At 51.4% G+C, this 18,792-nt stretch overlaps 1 protein-coding gene across 5 annotated transcripts in view; it reads right to left on the reverse strand.

Moving 5' to 3' along the window:
* KIAA1671 (KIAA1671 ortholog) overlaps nt 1–18,792 on the reverse strand; it is a 247,635-nt gene that overhangs the window by 15,252 nt on the left and 213,591 nt on the right. For all 5 annotated transcript variants that reach the window (XM_017498147.2, XM_017498148.2, XM_037727688.1 and 2 more), the window contains 4 exons: nt 9,180–9,298; nt 6,102–6,366; nt 2,474–2,648; nt 183–307 (listed from right to left, as the gene is read on the reverse strand). In XM_017498147.2, coding sequence (XP_017353636.1) covers nt 183–307; nt 2,474–2,648; nt 6,102–6,366; nt 9,180–9,298 — 684 coding nt within the window. The remainder of the gene's footprint in view (nt 1–182; nt 308–2,473; nt 2,649–6,101; nt 6,367–9,179; nt 9,299–18,792) is intronic.

Below are 18,792 nucleotides of genomic sequence, written 5' to 3' on the forward strand. Positions count from 1 at the left end.
AAGGAAGGGAGAGAGGGAGGGAAAGGAAGGGAGGGAGGAAGAGAAAGGAAGGGAAGGAGGGAGGGAGGGAAAGGAAGGGAGGGAGGGAGGAAAAGGAAGGGAGGGAGGGAGGGGTCTGTTCTTTATGATGCTAAGGTTGAGGAGCACGCCCACAAGGTGGCTCTCGGTGAGAGGTCTGGTACCTTCAGCACTGCCGGATCCATGCCTGGAAACGCGGGCATCCTCTGAGGATGGCCGACGGGGGTCCTCTCAGCCTTGGATGGCGTCTCCTCCTCATCTGAGTCTTCCTTCCTGGGTGATTTCTCTTCTGTTGCAAAGAAAAGTGCACTGAAGTGATTGGCAGCTGCCACGTACTGAGGTCTAAGTGCCAGATGATTTGCACATAGGATCTCATGCAATGCTCACATCAGACCTGCACAGAAGATACTACGGCACATTTTACAGATAAGGACAATCCAGGTGCCTGCTTTCACGCTCTCTCTTCTCACAACTCTGCTTCTTGCCAGAAGATACTGATGACAGGTAGAGCAGGTTTTCTCTTGTTGGGGAGGGTGGGAGTGGGGGTGCAGGCAGACCCATCTCCTGGGCCCCTGGCTCATTCCAAGTCAGGGAAATAGAAGGAAATCTTTGGCAGAGGCAGGAAAGTAGATGGAAATGCTTTCAGCCAACAATGCACTGAGGTTATGCTCTCAGAGGAGAACATGGAGAGCTTTGTGTGTCCTGTGGAAACGGGGCCCAAAGGTGGACCAGGAAAAGCCCCTTTCCTTGAGCCTGGCTCCCCTTTCTGGGACTTAACCCCAGCCCTGTGCTTAAGGCTGGGCTGATCACTCAAGCTTTTGGGTGATGGGCTGCGGGTCCACTCTGCCAGGAGTGATATGGGAGGAACTTCTACCTCCCTGAGATCTGGACGCTGGCATGGACACTGAGAACTGGGGGATGGTGCGGGATAGACAAGGCGAGACCCGGTGCTCTGGAGCCCTTGGGCCACCCAGGAACCTGAGGTATGCTCAGAAAACACAGACCCTGCCTTCCCCAGCTAGCCGCTGGCCGGCTCCTCAAGGCTAATGGGAGCCAGGGCTGCCGCTGCCACATTCCAGCTGTGGGCATCTGTGTGCTTTCGTCCCTACCATGGTCTTCATTTGCTCCAGGTGGCTTAATGGAGCTCGGCTCAGAAAACCAAAACAGTGTGCAGAGAAGTCTCACCCAAGGCACTTAAACATTTCCTTTAATGACAGATATGGGATGGGGCAGGAGAGAGGACTCTCCAAGTGTTTGTTTAAAGTATCTGCTCAGAAGCTACGCCTCTCACTCAGATCAGAGCCTGGTCTGACATCCTAATGTTTGCCATGGGCAAATCACAAATGAACAAGGGCACCTACAAGATGTTTGTGAGGACTAAAGGCTGTGTCTGGATAAAGTGGGAAGGTCAGCTGCTCCAGTTTCCACTGCAAGAAGAAATTTTGTTTCTTCTTAAAAGTCTTTCCTGGCCGGGCGCGGTGGCTCACGCCTGTAATCCCAGCACTTTGGGAGGCCGAGGCGGGTGGATCATGAGGTCAAGAGATCGAGACCATCCTGGTCAACATGGTGAAACCCCGTCTCTACTAAAAATACAAAAAATCAGCTGGGCATGGTGGCGCGTGCCTGTAATCCCAGCTGCTCAGGAGGCTGAGGCAGGAGAATTGCCTGAACCCAGGAGGCGGAGGTTGCGGTGAGCCGAGATCGCGCCATTGCACTCCAGCCTGGGTAACAAGAGCGAAACGCTGTCTCAAAAAAAAAAAAAAAAAAAAAAAAAAAAAAAAAGTCTTTCCTGACTCTCCATCTACAGATGAAATCTAACTCCTTAGCAAAGCATCAGGGATCTCCATGATCTGGCCCCTGCCTACCTTTCCAGCATGATTCCTGTAATTCACAGCTTAAGCAACACTAAACTGCTTAGAGATGCTCTTGCCACACACGGAACATTCTTTCCACACCTCTCTCCCTTTGATCTTGTAGATACTTCTGCCTAGAATAACGTTACCTAATTATTATCCATTCTTCAAAATTCAGCTCAGGCTTTATATGGTATGCAGCCAAAGCAGTCCTCAGAGGAAAATGTATAGCCTTAAATGATACATTAGAAAACAGAAAAGATGGGTAATAAATGAACTGATCTTTCAACTCAGGGACCAGCGAGCAAACCTAAAGAGAGTACGGGGTGAATTTAATAAAAATAAAAGTAGAAATAGTAAAACCTTAGTAAGTTGTGTCTCTGTCTCTTGTAGCTCAAAGAGCCTCAATTAACATATTAATCTTCAAAACACTTTTGTACCTAGTTTCTGATAAGTTCTGCATAACAAGATATCAGTTTCCTGTGTAATTGTGGTCTAATGATATACAGCCTTCCAAGTCAAGAATTTTTTCCTAGGGCTTAGTCTAAATCCTTCCTGCTGTTCAGTGAGCTATCTGAGGAGGCGGGAAGGCATGAGCGTACCTGTTGAGTCTTTGAACATCCACATGTTGTCAGTCTCATCCTCCAAAGGCGATCTGCTCTCAGACTCACTGAATCGGCTACGCCGGAGGGAGTGGGAGATGGGGGCCCGGCGGCGGCTTCTCTTGCTGAGCTGCACCCGGGTCTTGAGGGCACTTGAGTCAAGGACTGAGGTTTGCTTTAGGGGCAGCAGGGAGGAAAAGGAAAAAAAGCAAGGGAACCATCAATGGAGGGTACCACCCTGGCACGGGTGGTGTACACAGCTTCACTGATAGATGAGAGGCTACTTAGATGGTATCTAGGCCAGTGCTTCCACATTTTAATAGAAACCTAACACCCAAAGCCTAAATTTCCCCATAAGGCATACCCCATAGGCTGATGACAAGAGCCAGGTGGAACAACGGACCTTGAGTGCCCCAGTACAGTGCACGCCTAGCTGCCAGGCACCCAGTAGGCACATAATACTAAAGCCTTTTCCCTCCCAGGGACATCCACCACACAAGCATGTAAGCTACACCAATGATCAGTATACAGCAGGAGCTCAATAAATGTTTGTTTGTTGAATGAATACTGGATTCAACATCTAACTAAATCCTTCTGTCAACCATATTCACACAGAGTCCCCGGGCCGAGAGGTTCTCCATGCAATTCCTCTTTTACTCACATAACCTAGGGTGCAGGTGGGAAGGGAGGGGACAGGTTACTAAACATCTGACATCCGTTCACAGGCCTCCCTGAAGACTCACACTCTGAGCTGTGACAGGTGGGGGGGGGTCGGTGAGGGCTACCAAGTCACTACTGTCCCCAGTGAAAGGGTGCGGAGGGCAGACCATATGGGTGGGCCCCCGTAAGGAGATGGGAAGTGCCTAGCTCAGAAGTCTCCTGGGAGACAGCAGTGAAGTGCTCAGAGCTCTGGTTCAAACCCTTCTGGGTTTGGATCCTGGCTGTGTGACCTTGTGTTGGGTCTGACTTACAGACTTCGACTTAGTGATTTATGAACAAATGCACTTAGATACAGATATTAAGTGAAGGAGTAGGCTAGGGGTCTGGGCTTTCAAGCACTAGGTAAGAGAATCTGGCTGCCTTCAGCCAAATCCTATTCCGAGGTTTTCGCAAGAACCTCCCAGCCTTCCAAGAAGGTCTGTGCCCTTTTCCTACAATTTCCCACTCCCTTGACTGAACTCCTACAACCTTGGGCAGTGCACTTCACTGCTCTGAGTTTAGGTGTCCCTGTTTATAGAAAGGAGGTAGTCAGAGCATCTCCTTCCTACAGTGGCCCAGAGAACTCCCTGAGCTCAGATGTGGAAAGCCCTTGTTTCAGACAGCGCCTGACCAGGGCTCACAGCCAAGAGCTCTTTCTGGCAAGCTCGCGTTCTTACATGAAATGTTGGTTTCTTCCGCTTAGGTCCACTTTGGAGAAATTCCATCACCCAAAGCCTTTTAAGTCAGTGATAACAGGCTAGTTTCAATGGATCATTTCCCAAAGATGGTAAGTGGCAAACGCCCCACTAGGGGCGGTGGAGGGAGCTGATATCTGCACATCTACTTCCCAAACCAGCCACAGTGGCGTCTTGTGAGGGGACCTGCATGGTACCAGTGAAAAGATGGGGAGGGACGAAAATCGGAGAGTGCCTGCTGCACCTAGAGGCAGGTGCTTCTCTGACCACTCAACAGAGCCAGGTGTGCAGACTCTGAGAGCAGGACAGAGTCACTCTGACAGGGGGGCTGGCTCGGAGGTGGAGACGGTGCCGCCTTGCATCCTCAGCCTGCTACGGAGACTGGATTCCTTAGTGCCCCACCTCTGCCTCCCTATTCTGCTCCAAACCATCCCCACGGGAGACCTAAATCATGGTCTGCACCATACACAAACCTCAGCATCCGCACAGGAGACCCGGATTGTGGTGGGCATCACACATAAACCTCAGTATAATTTCAAACCTTGTTAGGCCTATGCTTGGGGACACCAGCATTTAGAGTCACTCCGTGGCCACTTCAATTTGCCAATTTGCAAAACGGGCAGACAGTTTTGCCTCTGGGGTCATTAGCAGGTGCCTGGGCCAGTGGTCAACACTCAGGGACTGTTGTGTACAACAGACATCGAGAAGGAACCACTTAGTATGTTCTAGAAGGAAAGTTCACGATGCAGTGACAGGGTGCTGGCATGAAAGGCACATAGCAAGGTCTCGATAAATGTCTGTTGAGTGAATAACTGAATACAACACTCAACTAAGTCCTGATGACACCCAGAGGGGTGGGCACAGCCATAGCCATATTTATATAATGATGTTCTCCAATCAAGGCTGACCTTGTGTCTCTCTCTGTCTCTGCGCTGATCTAGAGGTGCCGGCAAGAGACCCTGGCCATACACTGAAGGTGAATCCCCTTTGAAGCCCTAGAGCAAGCTGTTTTTCTAAAGCAGTGGTGTTCCTCCTCTGGGGAGATGTGGGTAGCCATGCCCAAGTGTGTAGCTAGGAGGCTTTACGGCCAGGAGAGAGGGTCCCTTTCAGGTTTCATGGACGTTCCATCCCCTAGAGAGTGGGCAGGTAGCCCTGCTGTCAGGGGAGGAGAATAACGACACCACCCCTGGGTTTCAAGGGTTGAAAAGGAAGACCTGCCTGACCCCTGGAGGTGGGACCCCAGGAGAAAAGAAGGTACGTTCTGGTGTGGAAAGTGCTAGAGCAGGAGGCTGTCTGACCTGCTACGCGGGGACAGCTGACATCCTGGCTGTGCTTGGGACCTGAAAGAGCTGAGTTCTAGGGGCTGTCCCCTGGGACCCTCACAAGAGGTACCCACGCCTGAGGGGGCATTCTGTCCTGGAAGAGTCACGATAGAGACAGCCAGATCCCCTGGTACCAGGGACACTGTTCTACCAAGCAAGACCTCAGTGGGAACGTTCAGCAGAGCCATTCTGAGTATACTCCAGCCTCTTCATGCTTGGAGCTAGAAACCTCAGGACGACCTCCCAGGGGTAAGTGGTCAGACTCCCTGCTTAGCTGGCAGGTGAGGGCTTAGATCAGTTTTAACTTGAACACACGCAATCGTATTTGAGGCTGTGGAGCTGACGGTGCTGGTTACAAGCGGATAAGGGGTCTTCAGAGAGGTGAAGACATTTGCCCCAAGACACATAGCAGGGGTATGGCAGGTCCAAGATATATGCACAAGTGATTCCCTTTCAAAGACAGTGCCCTCTGTACCCACTCCAACGGTCCCTGGCATACAGATCCTACACCTGAAGTAGCAATTCACAGAGAGAGGCTGGCATTTCCGTTTTTGTTTTTGTTTTTTGAGACGGAGTTTCGCTCTTGTTACCCAGGCTGGAGTGCAATGGCGCGATCTCGGCTCACCGCAACCTCCGCCTCCCGGGTTCAGGCAATTCTCCTGCCTCAGCCTCCTGAGTCGTTGGGATTACAGGCATGTACCACCATGCCCAGCTAATTTTTTGTATTTTTAGTAGAGATGGGGTTTCACCATGTTGACCAGGATGGTCTCGATCTCTTGACCTCGTGATCCACCCGCCTCGGCCTCCCAAAGTGCTGGGATTACAGGCTTGAGCCACCGCGCCCGGCCCTGCATTTCCGTTTAAGAAATGACTACTTCCAACACAGCCACATGCTCCTGGCTACCGACTTACATCAATGAAAGAGAAGTCATCCACTCTCTTTGAAGGGCAGGCATCCGGTGGGGGCAGTCCCTCCATCCCGTCGGTGGATTCCAGGTCGGTGCTGGAGCGGTCCACGCTGGAGCGGTCCACGCTGGTGCTCCGCTGCTCCCTGGAGCAGTCATACTGGTCCCCGGCCGAGGTGGGCTCCGTTTGGGAGGACAGGGAGGACAAGCGGCTGCTGGGGGGCTGTTTCCTTGTTGATGTGGCACTGCTATCTGGGGACTCAGTGGCCAAGCTGCAAAAAAGGGAATGAAAGGAGACATGGTTGTGGAGAACGTTTCAGAGAACAGGCTTTCAAGCGAAGGATGCCACAGACGGCATAGCTTGGAGTGTGCTTGACCCGGTAACAATAGACACAGCATCCCAGCAGAAGACCCTCTTTGGAAACAGCACAAGATATGCCAGTGAGGTGCTGCTTAAGGGGCTTCCTGGAACACCTGGCCAGGTACAGAATGGGAGGAGTCAGTCCTGGGCCACTCCAGACCCTCTAACCCTGCGCTGTCCTGGATGGGGAGCTGTTTATCGCAGCTGGCTGTCAGGTCCTTGCAATGGGACAACTGACAGAGCTGAGATATGCCATGAGTATCTTACACACTGTATTTCCAATACTTTGAATGGAAAGAAAGAATGCAAACTGCCTTGTTAATAACTTCTCATGTTAATCACATGTGGAAATGATAGTATTTTGGATCTGTTGGTTTTGATAAAATATATTCTTGAAGATAATTTCACTTTTTAAAAATACTTTTGGTGTAGCTAGCAGGACATTTTAAATTACATATATGTCTTGCTTTGCAGCTCACACTGTAATTCTTTTTTATTTATAATTGCTACATAGTAATTATACACGATTCTGGGGTATAGAGTGTGTTTCGATACATGGATATATTACATAAGAATCAAATCATCGCCAGGCGCGGTGGCTCACGCCTGTAATCCCAGCACTTTGGGAGGCCGAGGCGGGTGGATCATAAGGTCAAGAGATCGAGACCATCCTGGTCAACATGGTGAAACTCCGTCTCTACTAAAAATACAAAAAATGAGCTGGGCATGGTGGCGCGTGCCTGTAATCCCAGCTACTCGGTATGCTGAGGCAGGAGAATTGCCTGAGCCCAGGAGGTGGAGGTTGCGGTGAGCCGAGATCGCGCCATTGCACTCCAGCCTGGGTAACAAGAGCAAAACTCCGTCTCAAAAAAAAAAAAAAAAAAAAGAATCAAATCATCATGTTGTATTTCTGTTGGGCAGTGCTGATGTAGATCAAATTGTTATCAACAGTTACCCAAGAGAGAAGGTGGTGGGATCTGCGTTACTTCATTCTCTCGTTCATTCATTCAATAAAAACATACTGAGCACTTCCTATGTGCCAGACATTGCGCTAAAAAATGTGTCATTTAATCCTCTCCCACAGTCCTATGAGGATTATCCTGTAACTGCCACAATCGTATGCGTTAGGATTGGTGACATGGTTTGGACTTGTGTGCCCATCTAAATCTCATGTCAAACTGGAGGAGGAGCCTGGTGGGGGTAGGTGATTGGATCACGGGGGTGGATGTCCTCCTTGCTGTTCTTGTGATACTGAGTTCTCATGAGATCTGACGGTTTAAAAGTGTGTGGCACTTTCCCCTTCTCTCTCTCCTGCTGCCATGTAAGACATTCCTGGTTTCCCCTTCACCTTCCGCCACGATTGTAAGTTTCCTGAGGCTTCTCCATCCTTTGGATCTGTGAGTCAGTTAAATCTTTTTTCCTTTAAAAATTACCTAGTCACAGGTAGTTCTTTATAGCAGTGTGAAAACAGACTAATATAATTGGCCTCATGAGCTTAAATATTCACCTTGTTAAAGGTGAGGAAACTGAGGCACAGAGACGTAAATTAGCTTGCCCCAAGCAGCAGAACTGGGATTAAGCCCAGGCAGTTCCACTCCAGTGTCCAAGTCCCTGGCTCTCTCTCACTTCTGAACTCTCTTCCTATGATAATATAGTCAGGTATCACTTGGATGATTGGAACCACACGAGACAGAAAATTTACAAATAATTTAGGTCATTAACAACCTGCTGCCCTGCTCCGCCCACATATTTAAAAAGACACCTAAGCCAAGAGCCTAGCAAAGCTTCCAGGTCATGGGAAACCCTTACTTTGAGAAAGGGCAGGTGGGCACACCTGACAGGTGGACCTACTGTGGAAGACCACCAGGCTGCTCCCTTGAGCAGAACTGTCTATAGGTGTGCTGGCGTTTGACTATACTTTCTGTCAGCTCTGGGATGATTTTATTACTAGTCATATAAAGGATGTTAGGGTTGTAGGGTGGACTGAGGCAAATCCACACGGGATGAGGGTAATATCACCTAGAGACAGCAGACGGCACCACTGTTCAAAGCTGGAAGCGTCATGCTCCTGGGGTGGCCCAAGGAGGAGAAGCTGCAGTGCCTCTGCGGGACAGCAGGGGGCGCCCACCCACAGGGTGCGCCCAAGTCCAAGCTCCAGGTCCTACAGGTCCCAAGGTCAGAGCTAAGGAAGGGAGACCCCAAGAGATAGAAGGGGCTCCTAGGGTCACACAGTGATGCGTGCAAAAACAAGACCTGTGTTTCCAGACTCTCAGTCCAGTGCTCTTGCAGGAGCATTCTAGAGAAATTTAAGTATGCTTGCAACTAAACACACATTTCATGGGTCAGTGGGAAAAACGGCTTTCCCAGGTACTGCAAAAACCTTTGCTTTCCTTTTACTTTTTCTTATCTATTTTCAGTTCCATCAACCTCCACCCAACTTTAATATCGGTGACTTTATCGTAATTTTTATCACCGTGGTAAAATACAATTTGCCACTGGTCATCACCACTGTCATCTTAGACACTTCCATCACCCCAGAACAAAACCTTCAGGTGCCTATGGACCTGTCACTCCCCAACTCCCCTACCCTGAGCACCTGATCTGTTCTATGTCTCTATGAGGTTTGCCTATCTTGGATATTTCATGTATCATTATCTTTTTCTTTTTCTTTTTTTTTTTTTTGAGGCAGGGTCTCTCTCTGTCACACAGGCTGGAGTGTCACACCTCTCCCCGCTCTGGCGCTGCTCTGTCCACGTCCCATACTGGCTGTCGGCTTCGTGCACGAGGGTATCAGTGTCCTTGGCTTCAGCGGGCCTCCGGGAGAAACACTGCTTCAGCTGGTCCTGCAAAGACAAGCCAGAGGTGAGATTTCTACCAGGAAAAGTGCCCAGAATCCCCGTCCCGGCTGACACGCAGATCACGAGGCATGGCCCCCAGCTCAAACCCATCCCAGCTCCCCGCTGCCCTCCTAAGTGGGGCCAGACATCTTGGCTGGGCACTAAGGTGATGAATCGTCCTGGTTTGTCCAAGATATCGCAGGATGTGGGACTTTCAGGGCTAAAAGTGGGCACACTGGGATGATGTGGTCACCCCATCTGGCATGGAGAGCCCTGCAGGGCATCTCCTGGCCCCTCCTCAATGGCCCTGTCTCCTCCGCACAGTACAGGCTGGCCACACTTCTCTCCACCTTCAGTGTTACCCAACTCATGGATCTGGCTAGGGCACCTCCATGCCCCCGCCTGGCCAGGCTCTTTACCACCACGGTGTTTCCCACCCGCATCACCAGACACAGCATCCGTGCGGCACCAAACTTGGGACAGGCATTGGGCTGAGCTCTGGACATGAGATCACCTGGCTGAACTCCAGTCCCTCAACAATCCCATGGGGTAGATCTTAGTACGATCCCCATCTTTAGAAGCATGAAATTACATGCCCCAAATCAAATCGCCAGTCAACAGCCGGTGAAGTGGAATTCAACCCCCAGGTCCAAACCACTGCGCTTCAGGCCACATCAGTCCTTCGGGCTGTTGCTGCCTGGTCTGTTTTGGGTCTCGGCCCTCGGCCTGGGTCCTTGGAGGGGGAAGGCAGGGCAGGTCTCGGCCCTTGGCCTGAGTCCTCAGAGTGAGCAGGCAGAGAGCAAGGGCGCTGATTAGCACAGAACTGACCACGGGGCCAAGCCAAGTGCCTGGCACACAGAGGACAGGCCATCAATCCCCATTAAACACCCGAACCGCTATCTTCCTTCATTTGTCTGCTTGGCAAATTAAAAGGCCATTCCCTGTGATGTGGCCACTGATGGCTGCCATTAGGCTTGTGCTTTGTTGAATGGGGAGAAGCTGGAGCGCTCATGACAAAAGCAATGTCCGATCCAGGACTGGCCGGCGGCACACTGATGATTCAGATGGCCTTGGCTGCCTGAGCTTTGAATGATGCGCTCAGTCACCGACTTTTTGTTTTGTTTTGAGACAGGGTCTTCACTCTGTCACCTAGGCTGGGGTGCAGTGGTGCAATCACAGCTCACCACAGCCTTGGCCTCCAGAGTTCAAGTGATCCTCCTGCCTGAGATTCCCAAGCAGCTGGGAGCAAACGTGTACACTACCACACCTAGCTATTTAAAAAAAAAATTTTTTTTTTGTAGAGATGGGGTCTTGCCACGTTGCCCAAGCTGGTCTTAAACTCCTGGGCTCAAGAAACCCTCCTGCCTCGGCCTCTCAAACTGTTGGAATTACCGGCGTAAGCCACCATGCCTGGCCTCAGTTGCTGTCTTTTGGTGAGGAATTTGGAGATGGGGGTTAGGGTGTGCAACTGGCCCAGAAATCCACACGGGGCTCATCTGTGCCATGGGAGGGCAGGCGGCACATTCTCCTAGAATATGCTTCCGATCCTCTCCTGCTCAGAAACCTTCCAGCGCTCCCGACTGTCCTCCTGCAGAAAGGCCCCTTGCAAGCAAGCCCCAACATTTCCTGTGTGATCCCATCCCCCACCCTTGCTCCAAATAAACTCTCTGTCCCACTCTCTGGCTTACTACACGCCGAATCCCACACAAGTCTCACACACTCCTGGCCTCTGCAGCTTTGTCCGTGCCTTCCCATCTTCCTATCCATCCTTCTTACCCAAAGCTATTGCAACCCACGGTGATATCCCCTCCCTAAACTTTTGTTTTTGTTTTTGAGGTGGAGTCCCGCTGTCTCCCAGGCTGGAGTGCAGTGGCGCAATCTCGGCTCCCTGCAACCTCCACCTCCTGAGTTCAAGCAATTTTCTTGCCTCAGCCTCCTGAGTAGCTGGGATTACAGGCACACACCACCATGCCTGGCTAATTTGTTTGCATTTTTAGTGGAAACGGGGTTTTGCCACACTGGCCAGGCTGGTCTCGAACCCCTGACCTCGGGTGATCCGCCCCCCACCTCACCCTTCCAAAGTGCTGGGATTATAGGCATGAGCCACCACTGTATACCTTGGATGACGAATCAATTGTACCAGGCAGAATGTGACACATAAGTTATTTAAGCAACAGATATTTACTGAGCACCTACTACATGTTAGGCACTGGGGAACTGGGCGTGGGAGGTCACAGGGTCACAGCACAGACACAGGCTCCAGGATTCTGCAACTCATCAGATGTGCCCTTTAAGACTGGGATGTGCCCTTGTTTCTGCCCCCTTCTTGGATCCTGCCTGGCACACAGTAGGTGCTTACTTAGTGGAGGTGGGCTGACTGTTTCTCAGCACCCTTCCTCCAGGGGAGCCAGCCTCTCCTCAGGTTCTCTGGAACCACAGGCAGAATGAGTGCGTGCCTGGGGAAAGCCTGCTCTGTGGCCTCCGGGCTCTTGCTTCCCTCTCCGAGGTGCAGGGAAGTTATAAGAATTCAATGAGAAAATAATGGTCACCCCATGGCATAGACGCAAACGTGACAGCTCCTAGAACAGGGCCCAGCACTCGGGAAATATCCCATAAAGTGTCACCTTCTTCCCATTCTCTTTCTCTAGCCTTTTGGAGATACTCACGTACCCCTGATGTTCGTGGGAACACTGCGAATGAGGTGTATAGAAGGGCGGGGGTTCAGAATAAATCCCCCAGTCACCCCTGCTAAATGGCTACAGCACAGACCCGAATGACAGCTGCCGTCCACTCTGCATTCTTCCGTCTGTAGGAGCTCTTCTGTTTCTAGTTACAACCTGACATCTTGCTCATGGTACAACATTTAGGAATTACAGAAAGTGACAAAGAACACATGTTAAAAGAACTCATCACCCAGAGACTATGTCCCATCACAGTCCTGCCCAGAATTTTCTCAGAGTCAAGTCACCTACATCACCATCGTACTGGCGAAGAATATTTCCCTTTTCAGATGCAGCATTTTCCAATTCACAGTCCCCAAGAGCTGGGACTTTCGGCTGCCGAGGATTTTCTTCACCACTATAATCAATAATATGACGAACATCCCTGAGGCTAAATCAACTCATCTCTGCGATCATTCCCGTCAGAGAAACTCCTAGGTAGAGTCACCAGGCCCAAGGGCTTTGGGATCCAGATGAGAAGCCAGCTTTGGAAGAGGCTGCCTGACCTCCAAGTCCACGGACAGCACATGGGACAGCTGTTAGCGCGCTGTAGGGATGCAGTCAGTCCCGCTGGGGACAAGTGTTATGTGTTCGCCTTGCAAGGTCATCTGACTTACTCAGAGGCACAGCACCCTTGATGGGATTCTCCCCGGGACGCAGGGCTGGCAGTGGTCATCCGAGCCCACTCCCAGCGGCTTACTGTTTCCAAAGATGTGACAGAATTGGCCATTCCCTAACTGAACCCCCTTCAGAGGTCAGACGCTGGGGACTTAGGGGTTGTTTCTGGTGGAGGACAAGATGTCGTTGTCCCAAGCAGCTTGTTTTCCCGAGGCTGCAGGGGGGATGCTGGGCTTGTGCCTGGGTGTGCTAAGCTCAATGGGAGGCAGAGGAGTGACAGCTTGGGGACGGCTTACAGCTAGGGTGGGGACAGCGGGGCAGGGCTTGCTGTCTCTGCTCTGCCCAGCTGTACGGCCTGGCCAGGTGACTCCACCCATCCAACCTTCAGTTTTCACACTGGAAAAACGAGGACTGCTTTGAGCTATCAAGAGATAATCCCTGGAAAGTGTTAAGCTCAGTGCCTGGCACATGAACAGGTGCCCAGGAGAAGGGAGCTATCATGATTGGAGCAATTTTCAGGCCCTCTTTTGAGTCAGGCAGGGGAATGGAGCCTTGGCAAAGAGTTCTTAAAATTCCCGAGAGATGGGGATCCCCCCTCGGTGCTGAGTGTTGGGAGAAGGGGTTTGCGGGGGCCTCTGGAAACCAAAAGGTCAGGTCCGTTGCTGAGGGTGAAGTCAGGGCAGGAGGCGGGGGGCTATTTCCAGGACTCTTGTGGATGTCCCTGTGGATAAATGGTGTCCAACCAAAACATGGTGGCTTCCCTTTATACTCCCATCTCTGTCCTCCCCACAGAGGTGTGGGATTCAGGCTCAGGGATCTGATCTCTCCAACAGGCAGGGATGGATGGGTGTCTCCCTCCACTGCTTAATGCTAGGCTGAGGGTTCCTGAGGGCAGCGTCCCTGCCTCCGCTCTCGCCTCACTGCCATACTGCATCGATCCTCAGTCCTTCGAAATCTCCTTCCAGAACATTCCATACAGCTACGGCCAGCTCTCTGTTCGCCCCCCGTGGCAGCTTCCGAGGGGGGTACCCTGGCATCCCTCGCCCAGTATATCTTCTGATTCTACTTTCCAAAACTGCAAGGGTCCCTGCTCAAAGCCCTTCCGCAGCTCCCCATGTCCCTCGCGTAAAGGTCAGGGTTAGGGTTAGGGCCTGCGGGACCTGCAGGGGTGCAGGGCCTGGTGGGTTCTGCAGCTCCTTCCTCCTCCGGTACCCCTCCTCTCACCCCTCAGTCCCTCCCACTGACTCCTCCAGCCCCATTTTCCTCCCCTCACATTCCCCTCTCTCACCTCCAGACCCAGTGGAGCAGCCACCACTTCTGAGTTATCATTCAGATTTCAACTTTGATGGCTCTTCCTCCAGGAAGCCTCCCCTGAATTCTCCCACCATCTTCCCCCGAAAGGCTGGCTCAGAAGGCCCCAGGCTCCCATCGTCCCCCAGACCTCAGGTCTCTACATCTATGCCATCTAATAGAGTAGCCACTAGCCACTTATGGCTATTTAAATTTATATTAATTGACATTAAATAAGACTAAGAATTCAGTTCCCCTGTGGCATTAGCCATATTTCAAGGGCTCCACAGGCTCCCACCTTATTGAACAGCATGGAGAATACATTCCTATCACTGTAGAAGGCTCTAGTGAACAGCACTGCTATAGAAGTTTCCACAATATCATAATGATCATTTACCCGTTTCTCAGCAGGCTTCCCTGGACAAGCTGTCTCTGGAGCCAGAATACCTGGACTTGAAACCAGGGACCACCACACAGTTGCCACATGACCCTGGACAAGCTACGTCTCCACGTCTCAATGTTATGGTGACTATAACTGCATTCTCTATTCTTTAACACAGACCCTCACATTTGGAGTCATGCAGGGAGTGGGGTTATCTAAGGGAATTCACCTTGTAAAAGCAGTTTAAGAAGGCAAGCTGTTAATCAGCACTTTCTCTAGTGACTATCCTTGTAACCTTGTGTGTGTTCCAAGTTAGTCACGCCTCATCATTCTACCAGGCCTTGGCGGGACTTGAGCTTAGCTCCCAGAGCTACGATGCCTCAAGATCAACCACACGCACACACACACACACACACACACACACACACACACACACACAGGCCTGCAACTCACTTTCTTCTTTTTTTTTTAGACGAAGTTTTGCTCGTGTCTGTCACCTAGCCTGGAGTACTGTGGCACCATCTCAGCTCACTGCAACTTCTGCCTCCCGGGTTCAAGCGATTCTCCCGCCTCAGCCTCCCGAGTAGCAGGGATTATAGGCGCCCGCCACCAAATCCAGCTAATTTTTTTTTTTTTGCATTTTTTAGTAGAGGCAGGGTTTCACTGTGTAGACCAGGCTGATCTCGAACTCCTGACCTCAAGTGATCCACCCGCCTCGGCCTCCCAAGTGCTGGGATTACAGGCGTGAGCCACCGCGCCCGGCCCTGCAACTTACTTTCTAAAAGTTGGATTGTTTTATCAGCTTTAAGGCAGGAGGTTCTTCCACCTCCGTTTGGCTGCACAGGCTGCTGTGGAAAACACCCTTAGTGACTGCAGGCAGGTGGATAATCTACAAGATACTCTGAAAATACACATGATGAATTCAAAGCCAGCAAGAGAGCTCTGTCTGAATCGGTCTCATTTATCCAGGTCTCCATCCCTACCTCAGTTCGATCATATGTCAAATGAGGTTGACTGGGTCCTGTTACGTAGACCGGGAAGGACCCTCTGAGTCCATTCGGTTGGCCCTTCCTTTTCAGATGAGGAAACGGAGGCCCGGAAACAGGAACAGCTATGGGCTGTTAGTTCTCCTGGCGGGTGGGAAGTGGGGCTGGGGAGACTGGAACCCATGCTCTGGGCTCCTTTCCCAGTGCTCCTGCCTGCCCCCAACATTCTGTCTGCCCCACCTTTTCTATGATGCGTCAGGAGGCTCTAAGAAGTGGAAGTAGGTTTCCATACTCTGAAAAACCTCAGGGACTTGAGGCAGGTTTAAAAAACACTTGCTTGGACTAGTTTGCCGAGCCCCGAAGCCACTGGAGGGTGAAAACTCTGGGCCCTTGGCTTGCAGGCAAAGACAAGTGCCTCAGTTTCTCAGCTTTGGGGAGGCCAGGCTAACACGCACCTCATGAAGGCTATATATTAAAACAGCCCACAACATATGTCCCCAAATTTAAAATGTGCGTATCCTTAACTCATTGAGTTCCAGAAATTTATCTCGAGGAAACCATCCGAGACAGCTGCCAAGGTCTATGAACACGGGCACCTCCCTGCAGGATTCGTTATGACTGCAAAATACTACAGACAAGCTAAATGTCCAATAAGGCAGGGAAGGGAGAAACACAGTATCCATGCAACGGGTAAATACAGTCAAGGAAAATAATGTTCAGAAATAGTATTTACTGCCACAGAAAGATGTTTGCCATCAACTAGAAAATGTAAAAAAAAAAATTTTGTCGGGGGACAGGGTCTCGCTCTGTCGCCCAGGCTGGAGTGCAGTGGCACTGTCACAGCTCACTGCAGCCTCAACTTCCCAGACTTCAGCGATCTTCCCACCTTAGCCTCCTGAGGAGCTGGGACTACAGGCACGTGCCACCATGCCTGGCTAATTTTTCTATTTTTTGTAGACGTGAGGTTTTACCATGTTGCCCAGGCTGGTCCTGAATTCCTGGGCTCCGGTGATCTGCCTACCTCTGCCTCCCAAAGTGCTGGCATTACAGGCCTGAGCCACCATGCCAGGCCAAAAAAAAATTTATTTGTTTAAGGTAACAAAACAATGTGTGTTGTGACACCAATTTTGTGAAAACAAACACATAAATGGGAGTGTATGTACACATCATGAATTAAGTACAAATCAGAAACAGTCTCTTAGTCCATCTGCATCAGAGTGTAGCAAACTGTTTCTATAAAGGGCCAGGGAGTAAATATTTTGGGCTTTGTGGGTCATGATGTCTGTGTTCCAGTTACTTGATTCTGCCAATATTAATGTGAAGGCAGCACAGACTAACAGCTGAATGAGTGTGCACTGTGTCCCAATAAAACTTTATTTACAAAAGCAGCAGCTGGCTAGATGTTGCTTTCAGGCAGTAGTCTGCTGATCGCTGATGGATAGGGGCTGTCTCACTGATCACAGTGCCCCTGCACTGACAACACCACCTCACTTCGAGTAGCCGTGGAATACAGATTTGCTGGAGAAATGTTTCTGAGAAGAGTATTTTTGCAGTGAGTAGCCATGAGCTTCTTAAATAGAAAAGGTGAGATAGTTACACAGGAGATGGGAAGAAGGGAAAAGAGGACACTTGCATGTATTTTGGGGCGTTTGACACATCCGCCTAAGAAAGAACCCTGAGTCAGGGCAGTGCTCAGCAGCACACAGCTGACAGGGCAGTTCTGAGAGATTCCAGAAGCGTGTCCCAACCCCCTCTGCAATTCTATACCACCAGCTGTGCAGGGAGCACTGTGGTCATGGGGCCTGGGCCAGCATGGGGGACATGTGCTCTGTCTCAGTGCCCCCGTGGGCCCAGGCGGCTTCTCATCCTGTGTCCAGGCCAGACCAGCACCATGGCCAGGCAGAAACAGCAACAATAGCAAGGGCTGACACTCCTGAGCGCCGACAATGTGCCAATCATTATGCCAGGGAAAGCTCCCAAGAAGCCTATGAAGTAGGAACCACGAGGAACCCATTTTACAGAGGAGGAGACTGAGGCCCAGAGAGTCGATCTGGCATGCCCAAGGTCACATGGTTTGAAAGGGGTGGAGCTGGGACTTGAACCTCAGTTTGCCTGGCACCCAAGCTCATGCTCTCCAAAGACAGCACATTCTCCTAGCTCTGGTTTGTCACCGAGGGCTTTCCCGGGTCCTCAATGACCATTTTACAGAGGGGAAAACTGAGGACCAGGCAATGGGAAACATGCCCAGCCAGGCCTGAAACCCAGCGTCCTGACTCCCTGGCCAGTGCTCTGGTCACCACAGTCCATCCCCAAGTGCATCCACGGACGGGGTCGCAGTGGGTCTGGGAAGAGGAGAAGGGGAGGGGCTGGAGGTCAAGGACCGGCCAAGTCCCCCATGTGTCTCACATCCACCCTGCACGCCCAGCCGCCAACACCATCTCTCAGAAGGTCGGGCACGGCCTCAGCACACGTGCTCCCATCCCTCCAGCGGCTTCCTTCCCAGCAATCTGAAGAGACAGCCGGGGTCCCCACTTGACCAGCACTCATTCCTGGTGTCCTCATCTCACCCTCCTTCCTCAACCCCTCCGATCTGGCCACGTGATCCTCACACACACAGCTGTTGGCTCGGCCTAGGATGCCACTTTCACTGGCCCAGGCCCATTCATCCTTCAGATGGCACGCCGATGTCAGCTCCTCTTAGGGGCTTCCCTGACCCCTGACGGTCTACATGGGAGTCCTCCCCTTCGGAGCCCTGGCCTCAGCCAGTGGGACAGAAATCATGCGTATCACTCGTTGAATGTGTGTCCCTCCCAGCACACGCAGTCTCTGAGGGGGTCACTGTGTTATGTCACAATTCTCAGTGCTTAGTTACAGCAGCCGGCACATAGTGAGTGCTCAATAAATAGGAAGGCAGGAAGGCAAGAAGGGAGGAGGGAAGGAGGGAAGGAGGGAAGGAGGGAAGAAAGAAGGAAAAGGGAAGTGAGGAAGGGAGGAATAGAAGAAGGGGTTGGGAGAGGAAGGGAGGGAGAGGAGGAAGGAGGAGGGAAGAACGGGAGTCAGACCAGAAGGAACTAGATGGGTACCAGGCTAGGCAGAGTCCTCAGGACCCTCTCCCACAGCTGCCGGCAAAAACCTGCACAACATCCCCCCTCATGGACTTTGGCCCCAACTAGGAGACAAGTCGGGATGTATGATGGGCTTCTGGGCAGACCACTGTGTCACCTCTGGTTACAGCACAAGCCAAGTCTTGCCCAGCTCAATGTCAAGGGAGGAATGGCACTTCTCAGGGAAAGCTGTGGGACAGCAGCCACCGACCCCCGGCCCCTCCGCCACTCAGTGGGGCAGGAAGGCCCTGAGGTCATTTCTGGGGTTTGTGCAAGCCTGGCATAGAGGAGGGACGGGAGAAGAGAGGACGACAGAGACAGGCAGGCAAACAAAAGCAGAGAGAAGCAGTGAGGGCAGAGATGGGGAGTAAGAACCTCAAGAGCAAGCCAAGCCGGGCGC

Source organism: Cebus imitator, unplaced genomic scaffold, assembly GCF_001604975.1.
Source record: "Cebus imitator isolate Cc_AM_T3 unplaced genomic scaffold, Cebus_imitator-1.0 Scaffold237, whole genome shotgun sequence".
NCBI lineage: Eukaryota > Metazoa > Chordata > Mammalia > Primates > Cebidae > Cebus > Cebus imitator.